Below are 19,793 nucleotides of genomic sequence, written 5' to 3' on the forward strand. Positions count from 1 at the left end.
ATTTTTGTGGAAAATGGTAACAAACTAAATAGGAAAAAACTTGATGAATTGAAGATTGGACCCTAAAAGATCATAGAAAAAATATCAGACTCAATTTACAAGATAGATACTGACTATAAGAAATCTGAGTCAAACTTCCACATATCAAAGTTAACGCCAGCTCCTATGCATGCACGGACACCCGTTGTATTATCTTTTCTTGGAAGGAAGATGTAAAGAAAATCACCTGTAGGCACTTTTCTTATTTCAAATTCTCCCGCGAATGAACATACGTCAATGTCACCGAGCCGCGTCATTTGATTTGTTTATTTGAAGAAAATACATTCATAACCGACTCGATATTTTGCACGTTTAAATAATTTGGAAAAACAGAAACTGACACCGTATTATAAACATTAAATGTCGTTTCTTTAATTTCAGGTATGTAAGGAATAATTTAAATATGATATTCAATGTGAATACGTATTATTTAGTTTACAATGTAAAATAAACAACTTCTTTAATTTCAGAGAAACTCAATTGTGTTTTAGTGACGGCGGCGTATTAAATAATCTTATATATATATATATATGAATAAATATAAATACAGTAGTACAAGAGCAATATATAAATATATATTGTTCTTGTATTATTATTGCCTGCTCGCCACCATGCGCAGGATGCTGTTGTTGCTCTCCCGCACCCTGCGCACCAAGGACGCACATCTCTTCCTCATAATTGCGTAAAAGCAGTCTAGACGTGCATCTGCGAACATCCCTGATGCGCTACAGAAGCGAGGCAGCCCCATCAGCATCCTGAACGCATTGTTGTATTGAACACGAAGGGCGTTGTAAGATTTTTGAATATATCTTGCCCACAGTGCACACGTATAAAAAGAAGAGCAGTAAGCTTTAAACAGGGTAACTTTGACTTCCCTCGTGCAGCGCGCAAATCTGCGGGCAAGCATGTTCGCTCTGACTGACAACGCCCTCCGCTCCCTCTGAATGTCTTCATCATCCCTGAGGTCGGGAGTCAACATATGACCTAGATATTTGAATTTATAAACTCTCTGTAGTTCAGTGCTATTGAGAAGTACTGGTGGAATGTTGTCATATTGTTTTCTCCCGTCCCCAAAGACCATGACTTGACTCTTTTTAACATTGTATATCAAGCCATGTGAGAGGGCATACGCTTCGCAAGTTGCGACCAACTTTCGCAGCACACAGACAGACGCACTCAGCAGCGCCACGTCGTCCGCGTAACTGATGTTATTGACGCATACGTCATCTATGTGACAACCGACACTTGCACTGCTGAGCATGTCTATCATCTCGTTTATATACAGATTAAAGAGCGTGGGTGAGGTAAAGCCCCCCTGCCGCACCCCGCACTCCAACCTATACGATCGAGACAGAACCCCGTCCCATCGCACACCATTTTCCTGGTTTGAGTACCAATATTTGAAAATATTTATAAATTCAACAGGTAGGTTGTCATTTTTGAGTTTTTTCCATAAGATGTCGTAGGAAACCAGGTCAAAAGCGGTCGAAAGGTCAAGGAAACAGCAGAAAACTGGGGTTTTGCGCTCTGTGTAGTAAGAGACAGCGTGCTTAAAACACAGTACTGCACTTTCAGTGGATAAATTTTTGTTTCGACATTTTAAATTGAAAATATGTAAAAAATTACTTTAATAAATCGGTGAAAATAAATATGGCGGCGATGTCGATAAATAAGTTGACGCAAATTCGTAACAAAAAATATCAAATTATCTCGAAAAATACAATTGAACGAATAGTTGTTATGCGTAATATATATTCTATTGTGAATATATAAGATAATAAATTATTATATATAAGGGAACCATATGAGTTTATGAGTTTTTAAGCGTATGTAGTAATGAGATGCGTTGCGTGGTGCGTTGGAATTAAGTAAAATATACGATATTAATAGCGTGTGAGAAGTATTGCGTTGAAGAAGTGTAATGTGAGGATAGCAGATAGGGATACGGCTCGTGAGGAACACTTGGTCTCGCGAAAGGATATGGACAAGGAGTACCTTTGATCCGTAACTCGAGCTCTCGTCCAGCGCCGGTATCTTCCACGATCCAATAGGTAGTTTTTGGGAAACACAAATCACTGCACTTCACAGACCAACCCCGGGGTGCGTAGTTAATAAAGTTTTAGCGTCTTTGATGAATTTTGAGAATATTCACAACCGATGCAGAGCAGTTGCGCGCGGAGAGACGAACGGAACGTTTTTTTTTTAATTATTTTGACATTTGTGAAAGGAGTGAGAGTGGGACAGGAATAGGATTGAGTGCGTGCGTGAAAGAGTGCGTGTATGTAGTGTTGCGTTTATAAAAAATATATTAAAAAATAAATAATTGGCGAAGACATATGTTTTACTCTTATGGTGCAATAAAGAGTTTTATCTATCTATCTATCTAATCTAACGATACGCGAGTGCATTATTTTTTGGGAAAAGGCACGAATACCTACTAAATCATTGCCAAACTGTATAAAAAAACTTGTAAACTTATATTAAGTTTGGAGAGACTTGCAGAAAAATGCTAAGAAAAGTCAAGATGTGTTTAAACGGCGTCGTGAAGAGTTTGTTGCTAATTTGGACAATCTTTTTGATATTGCTCACGCTGGTGCGTTGACTATGATAAAAATAGATGAAGACAAGATCTTCCTGCAGCTCCAGAGAGAGCCTGGTCGGCCGGGCCATCTAACTGGAGTCGACAAAAAGTTAACGAAGAAAGAGGACAGAGCGCGCCTTAGATCTATTGAGGAAGAGAATCGCCGTGCTAAATATTTTGCTGCGTCGACTTCGTCGGCGATTATTGAACCTTTACCGATTAATTCGTCTTCAGATTCTAGCGACTGCGAGACCTTGCAAGAAAGTTCCAACAGCCCGCCCATTGAAAACCAAGTAATGGATATAGGCCAAGTTAATGGAGCGGTTGCATCTTCGCCCATAAGAACAACCGTACCCACAGAGATAGGGTGACTAGGAGTTGCCCATTTTTGTCTTATTTGCAGTGTGTGTAAGTACTCCAAATGCCATTTTTTCCAAAAAGATTGTATCATGCTATCTAGTAAGAATTTACGACGAACAACACTAATCTTTTCATTAGATAGATCTAGGGCAGGCAGATATTGCAATGGGGTGCTAAGTGCGGGAAACCTCCTCGAGTGCCCTGTCTCTTGAAGGTCTTGCTTCTGTTGCTTGATTCCAATGAATCCGGTGACAGCGGTGGGCTGACAAGGGACACGGGACGGTGCACCCCGGGCGACAGCAAATAACTCCCCGATTGACGGGGTCTTGTTTGTTGCTGGCCAATGTCCCGCAAAAGCGGGGTCCCCTGTGGGGCCTTCGCGAGTGTTTTGGTGGACGAGGTCTATAGACCCTCGCGTGTCGGGCGCCGCTCCCTCTTGTCTGCTTTCAGACGAGAGTGGATGTGGCGCAACTCTTCGCGCGGCGTTCCGGTTTCGGCCGGCGTCGGGCAACTCGTTACCCCAACTGATGGGGCCGAGGGTGCTGTGCTGTCATGGCCAGCGCCGCGAGGAAGAAAACCTCAATAAAAAATAACCCCAATCCCACGGTCGGGCGTGCCTAGGGGATGAATGGCGGGGGGGGAACCCCGTCCCGAGCGCCCAACATCACTTTCAGGGACCAAACCCTAGTAAAAAAGGACAAAAATGAAATGTCCTACACTACCCCAGGAGGGTACCGGCCGCTCCGCGGTCGGAGAATCCCTCCCCGCGTCCTCGGGCGCGGGCTGCCCCACCGTATCTGGGGGGGGCAAGAACCGACATAGGGACGTAAGTCCCTTAATTCTGACGCCGCAGCCAGAGGCTGGCTCACTTTCCGATGCGGAATGGGTGAGCGTAGAGAGTCTGTTCGAGGAGCAACCCCGGCAGCGGGCTCCAAAAAGGGGCCGTGAGGGGGATGATTGTGCCAGTGCAGAAATGCCGGCACCGAAAGCGCCCAAGGCGCCAACTATGAAGGCCGTGAAAGCGGCCAAAAAAGGTGGTCGGCCGAAGTCGACTTTGTCCGCTGACGCCCGTCGGGAGTTAGTGGCGGCAAAGCGCGACGAGGCCGAAAAGATCGTGGCCGAGATGGCCAAAAAGGCGGAGACGCTGCAGGCGACATCGCCCGCAGACAAGGGCACCCTTGGGGACCAGGCCGCAACGAATATAAAAATTATTCGGGAAATTGCGGCCCATTCAGGGAACCTCAAGGGTACGTTTCAAAAGGGCCTGAAGGACGCTGCAGCGTCCCTAGAGAAGGTCATGTCGGCTCTGAGCTCCGGGTCGACAGGTGAGGAGACTGAGCGCCTGCGCGAAATCTGCGAGCGCATGGAAAATAAGATCTCCTCACTTGAGAAGGAAATGGCGGAGCTCAGAGCCGCCGTAGAAAGGGAGCGTCGGGCGGAATTCCGGCAGGAGAAGACTGAGGTGCTGCAGCGCCTCATTCTCACCACAATGGGTCCTGTGCTGGACGCCCGTTTTGAGGGCCTCCAGGACCGTCTCCTGCCGGAGAAACGTATGCGGCCCGCACTGGCGGCCGATAAACGCCGTACGCCGGCAAACCAGACGACGGATGAGAGGTTGGCTGCCTCGGTGGCCGACATGATCTCGGAGTCAGACGCCGATGTGGAGGAGGTGCCGGTGCCGGCTCCGGCAAGCCGTACTGCCGTATGGCGGAAGGCGCCCCCCCTACCGACCCCTGAACCTAAGCCCAGAAAGGGCAAAGGCAAACGGGGTAGGAAGGGAAAGGGCAAGAAAGGGAACTCTGCCCCTACGGCGCCTGAGCCGGTACCGTTGGCGACTCCACCACTGTCGTCACCGAGGTCGGCCAACTCTCCATCCTACGCAGCCGTAACGGCTGCGCCGGCGTCACGGCCACCCGCTCCGCCACCGGCTTCTGGGCCATCAGAAGTACCTTGGAAGAAGGTGCCGGAGAAGGGCTCCAGGAGGAAGGCCGCCGCTGCCGCTGCCCCACCCCGGGGTAACCAGGCTGCAGCCAAAAAAGAGAAGGGTCCACAACCGCTCAAACTCCGCCCACCGCGGTCGGCTGCTGTTGTGATCAGGCTGCGGCCGGACGCGGAAAAGCGTGGAGCGACCTATGGTCAGGTCATGGATCTGGCCATGGGTAAAGTGGACCTCGGCGCCCTGGGTATACCCGGGGTCAAGTTTAAAAAGGCGGCAACCGGTGCCCGCATCTTAGAGATAGCGGGCACTGAAAAGGACGACAAGGCCAACCTCCTGGCGTCCAAATTGAAGGAGGTCCTGGATCCTCAGGTAGCAGAGGTATCCAGGCCTCTAAAGAGTGTGGATGTGCGCGTGCTGGAGCTGTGCGACTCCGCCACACCAGCCTTGGTGTGTAGCGCAATCGCTCGTGCGGGTCAATGCCCCGAATCGGAAATCCGAGTCGGGGACATTCGGGAGGACCGCTCGGGCGTTCGCACGGCCTGGGTAAGGTGTCCCATCGCAGCGGCCAAACGGCTGACCGCCAACGGCACCAGACTCCTAGTCGGATGGGTTTCGGCGCAGGTAAAACTGCTGCCGGCTAGGCCCATGCAGTGCTTCCGCTGCCTAGAGACGGGTCATGTCTCGCAGCGGTGCACTGCCGAGTCCGACAGGAGCCTGCTGTGCTACAGGTGCGGCGAGCCGGGTCACAAGGCCGCGGCGTGCAACGCCGCCCCCAAGTGCATCTTGTGCGCGGGGGCAGGCAAGCCGACGGGGCACCGCGTGGGGAGCAAGGCGTGCTCCAGCACGCGCCAAAATAAAAAAAGGAGAGGTGGGAAGCGGGGTGCGTCCGCGGCTACGGCCCAGACGCAGCCTGCTCGTGCGGCTCAGAGCGCCGAGGCGATGGAAACGGGGGCCTCTGAATAATTATGGCCCTCAAAGTTCTCCAGGCGAATATCAACCACTGCACTAGTGCACAGGACCTGTTGTGTCAGAGCATGGCGCAGTGGTTGATAGACGTGGCGGTGGTCTCTGAGCCGTACTTTGTCCCGCCCCGGGAAAACTGGGTGCGGGACGAAGACAGTGCGGTGGCGATCGTGTCATCGGCGAGCTCTTCGCCTCCTACATGTGTCGTGCGAGGTCATGGAGTGGTCTCGGCTCGTCTGGGTGACTTGGTTGTGGTTGGAGTTTATTTCTCGCCCAACCGTCCGCTCAACGAGTTCGAGTCATTCCTGACCCAGGTCGAGGCGCTGGTCCTGAGGAGTCACCCTCTCCCCGTGCTGGTTGCTGGAGATCTCAATGCCAAATCAACGGCATGGGGATCCCCCGCAACAGATGCGCGGGGTGCACTTATCGAGGAGTGGCTCATCACTAACGGGCTAGCGGTAGTGAATCGGGGGACGGCACCCACGTGCGTGCGATGGAACGGTAGCTCGCGACCGGACGTTACGTTCGCGAGCCCAGACCTAGCGCGCCGTGTCGAGGGCTGGAGCGTGTTGGAGGACGTGGAGACGCTCTCTGATCACCGTTACATACGGTTTGATCTCTCCGCGTCCTCGGTCGCTCCGAGCGGCCCAAGCCGAACTCCGAACGAGGCTGGCCCGAGGTGGCAGCTGAAGCGCCTCGACAAGGAGTTTCTCCGCGAGGCGGCCATTGTAAAAGGTTGGTCCCGTGCGCCGGTGAATGTGGTGGTAGAGGACGAGACCGAGTGGTTCCGGGGCGCGTTAGCAGAAATCTGCGACGCCTCGATGCCCCGGGCCAGTACTCGTCCTCCCAGAAGGTGGGTGTACTGGTGGTCGCCCGAGCTCTCGCGTCTGCGAGAAGCCTGTTTCAGGGCTAGACGCCAGTACGCCCGATACCGGAGGAGAAGGCGCAGGGACGAGTCCGAAGAGGCCGCCTTGTGCGCGACACTAGTGGAGGCGAAGAGATCGCTGAGGACCGCGATAGCATCCGCCAAGGAGGCAGCACGCGAGGAGCTGCTGGGTACCTTGGACCGCGATCCTTGGGGGCGCCCATATCGGCTGGTCCGGAATAAGCTCCGGCCGTATGCGGCCCCCCTGACGCGGACCTTGGATCCGCAGTTCCTCGGTGAGGTGGTGGCCGCTCTGTTCCCGCAGGGAGCGGCCTTTCAGCCCCCCAGTATGGCACCGCCACTGGCGGAAAGAAGCGAGGGCGTGGAGGCGATCCCGGAGGTGACCCGGGATGAGTTTGCTGCAGCCGTTACACGGCTGCGTGCGAAGAACGTCGCCCCGGGTCCTGATGGAGTTCCGGGTCGTGCCCTCGTCCTCGCTCTGGACGTTCTGGGGGAACGGCTGAGGGGGCTGTTCACAGCCTGTTTCGAGCAGGGAAGGTTTCCCGCGGCGTGGAAAGTGGGCCGACTAGTCCTACTGCAGAAGGAGGGACGTCCGGCGGATTCTCCGACCGGGTTCCGTCCCCTCGTCGTGCTCGATGAGGCCGGCAAATTGCTGGAAAGGGTCGTTGCTGACCGCCTCGTCGAGCACCTGGAGAGAGTCGGGCCGGACCTGGCGGATCGCCAATACGGGTTCCGCCGGAGGCGGTCGACGATTCACGCCGTGCTGAGGGTGAAGTCCTTGGCGCAGGATGCGGTTGCCCAGGGTGAGGTGGTCGTGGCGGTGTCTTTGGACATCGCCAACGCCTTTAACTCCCTCCCCTGGTCTTGCATTGTGGAGGCACTCCGATACCATGGGGTGCCGACCTACCTGCGTCGGGTCATCCAGGACTACCTCTCAGAGAGATGGATAATCTTCCCTGACCGAAACGGTTGGACGAAGAGTTCAATGACGCGCGGTGTTCCACAGGGTTCTGTCTTAGGACCGCTCCTGTGGAACATCGGTTACGATTGGGTGCTGCGGACGGTCACTCTGCCCTGGGTGGAGGTCGTCTGCTACGCGGACGACACACTCGTGACCGCCCGCGGCGCTACATATTACGTTGCTCGCCACTGCGGGAGTCGCTGAAGTGGTGCGCCGGATCCGTCGACTGGGTCTGGAGGTGGCTCTCCACAAATCCGAGGCGCTGTGCTTCCATGGCCCTCGGAGGAAGCCGCCTGCAGACGCCAGTCTGACGGTTGGAGGTGTTTCAATTGCCATCAAGCAATCGATGCGCTACCTGGGCATCGTTCTTGATGGCAGATGGAACTTCGGCGCCCACTTCGCGGAATTAGCGCCGCGCGTGACGACGGCGGCCGGAGCGCTGACTCGGCTCATGCCGAATCTGGGAGGTCCAGAAGCGTCCTGCAGGCGCTTGTACATGGGGGTCGTGCGATCAATAGCCCTTTACGGGGCCCCCGTATGGGCGGATGCGCTCTCTCGCCAAAACCTCGCCTCCCTGCGGAGGCCACAGAGGCTGATGGCGACGAGAGCCGCAAGGGGATATCGCACGATCTCCTTTGAGGCAGCGTCTGTGCTGGCCGGTTCCATTCCCTGGGACCTAGAGGCGAAAACCCTCGCGTCGCTGTTCTTCTGGCGCGAGGAGGCCGTGGCCCAGGGTCACCGGTTGGCACCGAGGGAGATCGCAGGACGCCGCAATGAGCTGTGTCAGCGCTCCATTGAAGAGTGGTCCCAAAGGCTGGAGCAGCCGACTGCTGGGCGTAGAACCGTCGAGGCGGTCCGTCCGGTGTTGGGACAGTGGTTGGCGAGGCAGCACGGTAGCCTGACTTACCGTCTGACCCAGATGCTCTCCGGACATGGTTGTTTCGGAGGGTATCTGTGTCTGATCGGTCGGGAGCCGTCTGCTATCTGCCACCACTGTGACGGATGTGCTGACGAGGACGCCCAGCACACCTTGGAGGTTTGCCCAGCCTGGGACCAAGACCGCGCGGAGCTTCGCGCGGTCGTGGGGGACGACCTTTCCCTGCCGGCTGTCGTGAGACAGATGGTCGACAGCGAGAGGTCGTGGACAGCAGTGCAGACCTTTGCGGAGAGCGTCATGCTCCGCAAAGAGGCGGCGGAAAGGGTGAGAGAGGACACGTCCGACCTCCCCATACGCCGCCGGCGCACTGGGCGCAGGAGGCGGGCATACGCCCTGCACCTGCTGCCCCCACAATAAGGGCCGGTCGGGCGGCGGAAACGGGATTCCGCTGCCTGGCGAAACGGCCCTGGGTCGAAGGCGCGCTTGTGCCAGGCGCGCCTTCCCCTAGCGGGTAGAATTGAAGGCCGACGGGTCACCCCGCTGGCCGCTCCGTGGAGAGCGGCCGAGCCGAGGCCGCCGTGGAAGCGGCCGCCGCGTCAGGAGTATGAGCGAGGGCAGCTCACACTCCTGGCAACGAAGCGGTAGGCGATGGCACCGTGTGGTTTTAGTGGGTTCAAGCCCCACATAACCCGTCCGACTTCCCGTAGCCGGCCGGGTAGACGAAGGTCTTTCCACACGTTAAAAAAAAAAAAAAAAAAAAAAAAAAAAAGGCAGATATTGCAATGGAGTTGACATTAAGAAATGAGCTGGAGTAACCACCTCAGGATATGGATCAGAAGACACAACGTTCAGTGGTCTAGAATTCATAATACACTCAATCTGAACTAATACTGTCTGCAATTCTTCATAAGTGAGTAATTGAGTACCTATCACTCTATATAAATGAGTTTTCAAGCTTTTTATGTTACTTTCCCATATTCCTCCATGATGGGGGCTTTTAGGTGCTAACATTTTCCACTCAATACGACGGGTGGAGAGCTCTGCCTTTAATGCATTCTGGAAATTAGAATTTAATAAAAAAGTGTATAAATTGTCCAATTGAGCTTTTGCTCCAATAAAGTTAGTGCCATTGTCTGAGTATAGACAGGACACTGGACCGCGACGGGAAATAAAACGCTTGAAAGCGGATAAAAATGATTCTGACGTCAAATCAGAGACGAGTTCGATATGAACTGCATTCACAACAAGACAAACGAAAAGACATACGGTAAAACCCCCAATCATCGACACATTAACGCACGAACTCTAGTATTTTTACAATATTTGTTTTATTTTTCTTATTTTATCATATTTTGAAGTTTTGAGTAAAATTTTAGGGTATTTTGCATGATATATTAAAGTAGAAATGAATGTGATATAAAAATTTACAAGATATACCAATATAGATTTATGGTATTTTTGGCCTAATATTCGACTGCAGAAATCCATTTACCGACAACCGGTTTTCGACATGTTCCAATAATCGAGATCTAGTAATCGACATGTTCTATTTATGGACACCCAATATTTAACGGTCCTGTAGAGGAGCTAAGATTATGTACTATGTAACCTATTTATAAGACGAGGCTATTGAATAAATGTCAGTATTAACTCAACACTCGTTGTATCACTTAGCCACCCTACACCCGAACCTCACATGGCGACCGTGACAGTGTTTACATTCCTTTAACCATATAGGGACTGGAAGTGAACATTACATTCAAAATGTGTATTCGTGGACTTTGCCTATCCCCGTGCGGTGTTCTCATTGTGCCGAATTATTCACTTATTTTTATTAATTAACCTCATCATGGGCTCTACAAACACTAAGGAAGAGGTCATCCTTGCCCAAAACGCAGCAGCAGGTGCAAACAATGCAGATATTCGGCAATTGGCATTTCATATGAGCGCAACGAATATTATACTGCTCATTTTGTTGTCTCTAGCTGCCCTGACTTTTATTTACTGCATTTTCAAAATATATCGGAGATACCACAAGAGATTAATTCTCAATGAGTTAAATCGAGATGCTGTGAGGAGATCATTATTCCGGCAGAGGACGAGACTGGCTGATAGACGTAGCCTAGCGGGAAAGAAAGAAGAAGACGAGATGGTATAAAAGTGGTAAAACAGTGAATAAAGTGCGCGTATTCGTGTTTTGCGTGTGTAATGTATCTACTCGTATATCAAAAATAATATATAATCGCGGTATAGTTATATAAGCAGTTAAGGGTATGTATTGTAATATTTTTAAATATTTTTTATGGCAGAATTAGACAATTTAAGATTATTGTATTCTAGCCTTCAACAAATAAGAAAATATCTTATTAAAATAGGCCCAAGTCGTAGAAAAGGCCATATCATTGTGTCAAAGATAAAAGAGGCAGACGAATTAGTAGAAGAGTACAATACATTTTTAAATAAATATTCTGAGTTAAAAAGCACACTTGAGAGTAGTGTATGTACCCAAATAGAGGAACTTTGTTGTGAATTTAATAATTTATATGATCAAATACTAGACTTGTGTTTTGAAAAAGATTGTGAAATACCTGAAGTCTCAAATATGGCAACCTCTAAATTCGATTTAAAAACGGCTTTACATTTATTACCAGTTTCTTCTGACGATGAATCCAGTATAAGACAGTTGATAGATGGGATAGAATATTATAGGTCAGAATTGGAGGAGTCTTCCCACATTAAATTGATGAATTTTGTATTAAAAAACAGGCTTTCTCAAGCATCTAAACTAAAACTATCCAAAACATATAGCAGTTTTGATGATTTTATTGCTGATTTAAAATTGCATTTATTACCGAAAAAATCGGCCTCCGCTATTCAGCGCAAGTTACAAACTTTTAAACAAAATAACTTATCAGTTGACGATTTCGGGAAGGAAATCACTGAAATGTTTGTCCAGCTGACGATTGCGCAATCCGAAGGCAATGATTCAAAATTTGAAGTTTTAAAGCCACTCAATGAAAAGCAGGCAGTTAAATGTTTTTCCGACGGATTACGGAATCGCAGGCTCAGCACCATCATTACAGCGAGAAATTATTCATCCCTTAAGGAAGCTGTTCAGGCGGCAGTCGACGAGGAGGTTGCATCATCTCCACCGTCAAATGATATTTTAACTATGAATTTTAGAGGCAGACCCTTTCGCCGCGTTGCAGGAAGAGGTCGGTACTTGACAGGCAGGTCATGGGGCTCCCAACCGGGGCGACAACCCCAACGTGATAGACAGTACTCGAGAGGTGCCCAGCATGTCAGGTCAACACCCAGGTCATTTCACAGAGGTAGAGGTAGGTACAACAATAACAATTTTTCGTACAGGAAGCAGTACCCAAATAACCAGCGCATACATATTTTGTCAGATTCGCAACCTAGCCAGGAATCAGAAATAGTTAATGATTCTTCTTTAAACTTTTTTCGTGACTAAAAATTATATTTTGTCTTTTAATAATAAAAATGTATGTACATACATACATACATAAACTCACGCCTCTTTCCCGGAGGGGTAGGCAGAGACTACCTCTTTCCACTTGCCACGATCCCTGCATACTTCCTTTGCTTCATCCACATTCATAACTCTCTTCATGCAAGCTCGGCGGTTTCGGGCACTTTTGACCTGACCCTTCACCAGGACGTCCTTAATTTGATCAAGATATGTTCGTCTAGGTCTTCCCACCCCGACCTTTCCCTCCACACTCTCCTTGTATATCTGCTTAGTCAACCTGTTTTCATTCATCCTCTCCACATGACCGAACCATCTCAACATACCCTTTTCTATTCCTGTAACTACATCTTCTTTCACATCACAACATTCCCTTATCACGCTGTTCCTTATCCGGTCACTCAATTTCACACCCAACATACTCCTTAACGCTCTCATTTCCACTGCATTTATTCTGCTTTCGTGCTTCTTTTGCCATACCCAACTTTCACTCCCATACATTAATGTCGGGACCAACACGCCCCTGTGCACAGCCAGTCGAGCCTTTTTGGATAGTTTCTGACTGCTCATAAAGGCATGCAAAGCTCCATTCACCATGTTCCCCGCGTTCACTCTCCTTTCAATATCACTATCACACTTGCCATCTGATGTAAACTTTGATCCTAGATATACAAACTCTTTCACTTGCTCAACTTTTTCTCCTCCAATCAAAATATTACATGCTGTCATTTCTTTCTCCATTTCAAAAACCAGTGTTTTAGTTTTACTTACGTTCACTTTCATTCCTTTCTCTTTTAAAGCTTCATGCATACAGTTTACCATCTCCTGTAACTCCTCCGCTGATGACGCCAGTATAACCTGATCGTCGGCATAGAGCAGACATTTGACGAGTAATTCATTCATCCTTAATCCACTTTCAGACTCTTTCAAATCTGTCAAACAACTATCCATAAATAGGTTGAACAGCCACGGTGACGCAACACATCCCTGCCTAACACCTTTCTCAATCTTAAACCACTCAGTGTGCGCTCCGTTTATCCTGACACAAGCACTCGAATCCTCATATAAGGATTTCAGTGCTCGTATCAAGAGACTGCTCACCCCATGCATAGAAAGTGCTGACCACAATTCATTCCTCTCAACTCTGTCATAGGCCTTTTCCAAATCCACGAATGTGCAATAGACTTTTTGACTCTTGGCCAAAAACTTTTCGGCTATGCACCGCAAAGAAAAGACCTGATCAGTACATCCCATTCCCTTTCGAAATCCCGCTTGAGCATCCCATATTTTGTCATCAGTTTCATTCCTGACTCTATTAATCAATACCTTAGCATACAATTTGCCGACGACGCTAAGCAGGCTTATACCACGATAATTTTTGCAGTCCAGTTGTGACCCTTTTCCTTTGTAAAGTGGCACAATAACAGCCTTACACCAATCTTTTGGTACTCGGCCGCTTCTCCAACACAAATTGAAAAGGCAGTACAACTGTCTAGCTACGACGCCTTTTCCTGCTTTAAGCATCTCGACCGACACTCTATCATACCCGGCAGCCTTACCCGCTTTCATACTCTTAAGTGCTTCCACAATTTCAAACATTTCAATTTCGCCTTCCATCTCATTCTCTTTTTCTTCGCTATAGCAGAACTCTTTCTTATTTTCTTCCTTTTTTTTCAAATAAACTCTCAAAATAGTCCTTCCATATCTTTAGCACACATTCTTCTCCTTTCACAACGCTACCATCCTGGCATCTGATCCTAGTCAGCTCTCTGGTTATAGTTTTTCCTCGGGCTGACCTTACGGATTTCCAGAATACTTTCAGATTTGACTGAAAGTCTTCTGATAGCCTTTTATCAAAATCCTCTTTATACTCTTCTTTCTTTCTAATCACAGCTTTCTTAACCAAATCTTTCATTTTTTTATATTCCTTACGTGCTTCATTCACAACCTCATCTATAACCTCTTGCATTCTTAAGTTAGCTTTTGCTGCTAACAAATCCAGCCATGCTTTCTTCTTTAATCGCACAAGTTCTTGCACATCTTTACTCATCCACGCATTTTTGTGATTTTTCCCTTTCCTTCTTCTACTTACACCACACACTTCAACAGCTACTTTCACAATTCTTTCCTTAAATTCCTTCCATCCATCTTCAATATTGCTCCTCTCATCTAAATCTTCAATTTCATCCTTCAGTCTATTAATATACTTCTTACCTACATCCATATCTTGCAAATTTTCTACTTTCACTCTTTCCAAAGCGCTGGTTTGCTCCCTTACCCTGTGCCGCCAGCGATTGAAGATACCCCTTATCCGGGATATCACCAGTATGGTCCGAGTCAATGCCAGCACCGCGATATGCACGGGTATCCAGCACTTTGTTCTTCAATCTTTCATCTACAATCACAAAGTCTATCATACTTTTTAAAATACCTTCCACTCTTGTATAGGTGTGGATCTCTTTATGTTGAAACATTGAGTTCGACACAAAAAGATCCCACTCTAGACAAATTTCTAATACACTTCTTCCATTATCATTCACCTTTTCGTCACCAAACGCACCAAGCACCTTTTCATATCCATCACGCTTTACACCCACCCATCCATTAAAATCACCTAACATAATAATCTTCTCATTTGGCTTGGTAACTTTCAATACTTCTCTTACACTATTCCAGAACTCCTCGTTTTCGCTTTTTGCTGATGTTGTACCCCTCGAACCCACATCCCACGGTGCATAAACACCTAAAACGAAGATCCGAGTGATTCCAACTTTCAGCCTAATCCATAGAAGACGAGGGCTGACACACTCATACTCATTCACACACTCAGCCATTCGTGCAGAAAGGATTAGACCGACCCCTTGACAGCCTCGGCTGGTACTGGTAATTCCAGATCAATACGCCGTGTAATGGCCGTGCTGCGTCGCGTCGCATCCTTTCCGCTTCGTTTCATTCACGCACAACACATCCAACCGTCTTTCACCCATCATCTGACATACTTCCTCAATTTTATCCTTCATTCCTCCTCTTACATTCATCGTCGCAAAGCGGCTTTCAGCAGACCGCATACCGCTCCCGCCGGGAACGAGACGTGATGGGGTGCGGACACCATCGCCGCCATTTAGGTGCTCTTTCAAAAAATTTGCATCCATGCGATTCCCACGAGACGCAAGGGAACAATTTTGTCCGCCCCAGCAGAGCCCCGCATGCCAGGGTAAGGCTAGCCATTACCTGGGGGTCGCCCAACCCCATGGCGGAAGTGGCACGCTCGAGACTAGGCTCGCCCCTAGCCATGCATCCATCGGCGCGGCAGACCTTAGATTGGCAAGGCAAAAATGTATGTTATGTTAATATTCAGTCACGAACTTCTTATCCATATCTTTTATTACTTGATACCGGAGCTTCCATTTCTGCAATCAAACAGAAACATTAAGAAACAGCTGATCCTATATTTTAATTATTTAATATTTTATTTTTAATACTTTTAATTAGTTTTATACAACAACTAATACTACAAATCATTAAGTTAATGATATAATAAAAGGAATACCTGCCTGCCTTGTGGATAAATTTCTTTTATTACACAAACGAAATGGACACACAGCGAAATTTACAACTGGAGCAAGTCCAACAGACGCAGAGGCAACTGGAATCTTCATTATCTTGTCGCATGGCAGAGTTTGAGAAGAGGCTTGCTGCAGCACCATCAGCAGATATAGGTCAGTTGCAACGGGAGTTCCGGGACTTCAAGGAGTGTGTTTATTCCATTTTTCAAAATTTGCAACAGCAAATAAAGGATTTAGGCTGCAGAGTGGACTCCTTGGAGATGAGAGGCCGACGGAAAGTGTTGGTGCTAAATGGTGTCACAGAAGATCCCAATGAAAATATCAAGGTAATAGTGAGTGATCTTCTTGCTGATAAATTTAAGTTAACAGATTCAAGCGCACAAATAAAGATCTGTCACCGCATTGGAACTAGAAGGCCAGACCGAGCTCGTCCAGTATTAGTGAGTCTCTGCTCTCAGAAGATAAAATCTGATATATGGAACCAGAAAACAGCACTAAAGGGTACCAAAATTAGTATTGCCGAATTTCTCACACACACAAGGCAAAGCGTGTTCTTAGCGGCTCGACGACATTTCGGTATGAGGCACTGTTGGACTCTCGATGGAGTTATCAATATTAAGATCCCAACTGGTGAGCGTGTTAAGATCACAACCGAAGGTGAGCTAAATACTTTAATCAAGCGATTTCCAGGAGAGGAGATATGCAGTGACCAGGGCTCGTCGACGGCAGTAGACAAGCGTCCACCCCCAAAAAGAACGACCGCGGCTGTAGTCGATAAAAGGAATGTGACCCGACGGCAGACACAGGCGGTCAAATCTAAGTTGCCACCACCTCCGCATACAAATTGAGTCTGTTGGCCTCTTTCACTTCCATCTTCCTGTGTATGCTTTCACGCGGTGCTTATTAATTCTGTATTTCGTTGGTTGGTCCACTATATTTTGTTAAATGCGAGTGGGTAAATTCCTAGTTTTCTCTTAGTTACTGATGACTGATGTAGGTAGTTTTGTTTGTTTTTCTTTTTCATCTGACAGCCGTCGTTTTCCTGTCTTAATGACAGGCGTCAGTTGTCAAATGTCAATTTTCTTTTTAAAGTAACCGTCATATACTTTGGAATGAATACAATCGCTATAAAGCCCGCCATACACTCGAGACTTGTCTTTTGGTGTGTACATAATATTTTTTGTTTCATGTTTGAGTTTCTTTATTTTTCTTTGTCTGCTTGTGTCATAGACCTTATAATAAAATTTGTATCTGTATCAGTTATCAGGTCCGGCCGGTAGGTTGTGCAGGAACAGACTTAAAACTACACCCTACATACATAATATATTAATATTTATATTTTTATAATTTGATTATTTATTATATTTAAATTAACCTATTTATATATATACAATGCAGCAATGTGATAATATTTTTTTATCCGAAACCTTCTGCTCTGCTGAGGGATCTGGTGACTCAAGTTTTGTTTCCTGTGATTCTACAATGACCTTGGGGGCTTTTGTTGATAATACATTCCACAATTTTCCATATAATTTTAATGTGTGTCATATCAATGCACAAAGCATTCCTGCGCATTACACAGACTTCATTGAAACGTTTTCTTCCGTGCACCTTGGCGCAATTCTTGTGTCCGAAACCTGGTTAAAACCAAATTTACCTTCGACTAGCTATTCGCTACCTGGCTTTATCTTAATACGAAACGATCGTGTCGGATCCCGGGGAGGCGGTGTTGCCATTTATTTAAGAAGTGATATACATTACCGTGTGCTCGCTATGTCACCTTCTGAATACACCGCCAGCAGCGAATATATATTTCTTGAGGTCTCGTTTAAGGGAGTCGGAGCCGCTTTGGGAGTATTCTATTGCCCCTCTTCACATATTAATTATTTCAGTGCTTTTGAATCTCTCCTTGAGTCGGTTTCTCCAGATTACACACACCATCTGATCCTGGGAGATTTCAATACGTGTCTGATGAAGGATGACTCCAGGGCCAAAAAGCTGCGGGGTATTGTCAAGTCGGTCAATTTCTCAATCTTACCATCCGGTTCAACACACTTCACAGAACATGGTCCCTCTTTGCTTGACTTGATCATTACCTCTTCAGCTGGTCTTGTTGCCAATCATGGTCAAGCGCCCGCTCCTGAATTCTCTCATCACGATCTTATTTACGTTTCCTATAAAATTAAAGTTCCAAGACCAAAACAAACCATAATGAAACTCCGTTGCCTTTCCAAAATAAATAATGATGCTCTTACATCTGATGCAGCTAGGATAGATTGGTCTCCGGTTTTGTCGGCTAATACAGTGGAAGAAAAAATTGCTAGTTTTAATAATGAAGTATTAACACTGTACGATAAACATGCACCCGTACGTGCCATCAAAATAAAGCGCCCTCCTGCACCATGGATCACGGAGGCGGTACGTATCGCCATGAGAAAATGAAATCGTGTTTTTAGAAAGTTTAAACGGGATCGTACTAACGAAAATTGGTGCTTATATAAGGCTGCAAGGAATCTCTGCAATAGATTTTGTAGAAATGCAAAACGCCAATATTTCTCCGACAACATAGAAAATGTTTCTCCAGCTAATATGTGGAAATTTCTTAATTCTCAGGGTATAGGTAAAGTACAGAAATCATGTTCAAAATTCCCTTTCACTTTGAATGAGCTTAACAATCATTTTACCTCAGTTCCTCTTTTAGATGAAAATACAAAATTAGCTTCGATCTCTTCCATTCTTGCTTTGCCTTCTCCCGACGGTAGGCCATTTGAATTCTCAGCTGTCACTGAAGACGACGTATACAAAATCATTAATTCCATCTCCTCTAATGCTGTTGGTCCAGATCAAATAAGTCATGTGATGTTAATTCCAATCCTCTCTTATATCCTCCCTATCATCACCCATATTATTAATAACAGTTTCTCAGAAAATAGCTTTCCTCTATCATGGCTTATGGCCTATGTACGCCCTCTCCCAAAAATCCCAGATCCAACTCATTTGAATGCCGTACGTCCTATCTCCATACTTTCATTCTTATCGAAGGTTCTAGAAGCATCTGCCTTTAACCAGTTATCAAAACATCTACTCGATAACCACCTTTTAAACAAATATCAATCTGGTTTTAGGCCGGCGCATAGTACCTCCACTGCACTTCTTCGAGTTACAGAAGACATTAGAACGGGCATGGAACATAAACAAGTCACAATTTTAGTATTAATAGACTTTAGTAACGCATTTAATACTGTTGACATTGATATCCTTTTAGCCACCCTTTCCCGTTGCAACGTCTCTTCTTCAGTGATTTCTTGGTTCTCCAGTTATCTTCATGATCATACATCCCTTCTAATGTTCTTCGCTTCTCTCAAATAGCTGACTCTTCTCGGGAAGCTGAATATTTGTTTGTTGAAATCACCCTTTCACATACTCCTGTCCTTCTCGGTGTCTTTTATAGCTCTTCTTCTAATATTAATTACTTTTCCACATTTGAACTTCTGTTAGAAGATCTTATGCCTTCCTATAAGCATACTATTATTATGGGCGATTTCAACACTTGTTTGATTAAAAGTGATAGTCGTGCAAATGCATTAACTTCAATTGCTGATTCTTGCAATTTATCCATTCTCCCACTCCTCACCACGCACCACTTTCCTGGTTGCGTTCCTTCTCTTCTAGATCTAATTTTTGTTTCCTCCCCAGAACTGGTAGTCAAACATGGTCAGTGTAATGCTGACATATTCTCTTACCATGACCTCTTATACCTTTCTTTCAAAATTAAACCTCCTAAACCCAAATCCAAAATACTTTTGCTGCGTGATTTTGGTGGCATTAATTTTGACCTACTGCGACGGGATGCTTTTGAAACTAATTGGGAATCTGTGTTTGATTCTCACTCTGTTGACGACCAGATTAAAACATTTAATGCCCTACTTACCGAGATTTATGACAAACACGCTCCTATTCGTCCTGTTAGGTTAAAACATTTGCCCGCTCCATGGCTGACCGATGATATTAAAGCATGTATTACCAAAAAACACTTTGCTAAAACTAAGTTTAAGATTGACCCAGTGAAATATCGTGACAAGTATATTGAAGCCCGCAATGCTTGCAACAAGATGTGTAGGGAGGCCCAAC

General features: G+C 46.9%; 1 protein-coding gene across 1 annotated transcript; it reads right to left on the reverse strand.

Moving 5' to 3' along the window:
* Positions 1 to 631: 631 nt before the first annotated feature.
* LOC132904003 (uncharacterized) lies at positions 632 to 1,309 on the reverse strand. Its single transcript, XM_060953924.1, has one exon. It carries the CDS (start codon positions 1,307 to 1,309, stop codon positions 632 to 634), a length of 678 nt encoding a protein of 225 aa, XP_060809907.1.
* Positions 1,310 to 19,793: the final 18,484 nt, after the last annotated feature.

Source organism: Amyelois transitella, chromosome W (genome assembly GCF_032362555.1).
Source record: "Amyelois transitella isolate CPQ chromosome W, ilAmyTran1.1, whole genome shotgun sequence".
Classification (NCBI taxonomy): Eukaryota; Metazoa; Arthropoda; class Insecta; order Lepidoptera; family Pyralidae; genus Amyelois; species Amyelois transitella.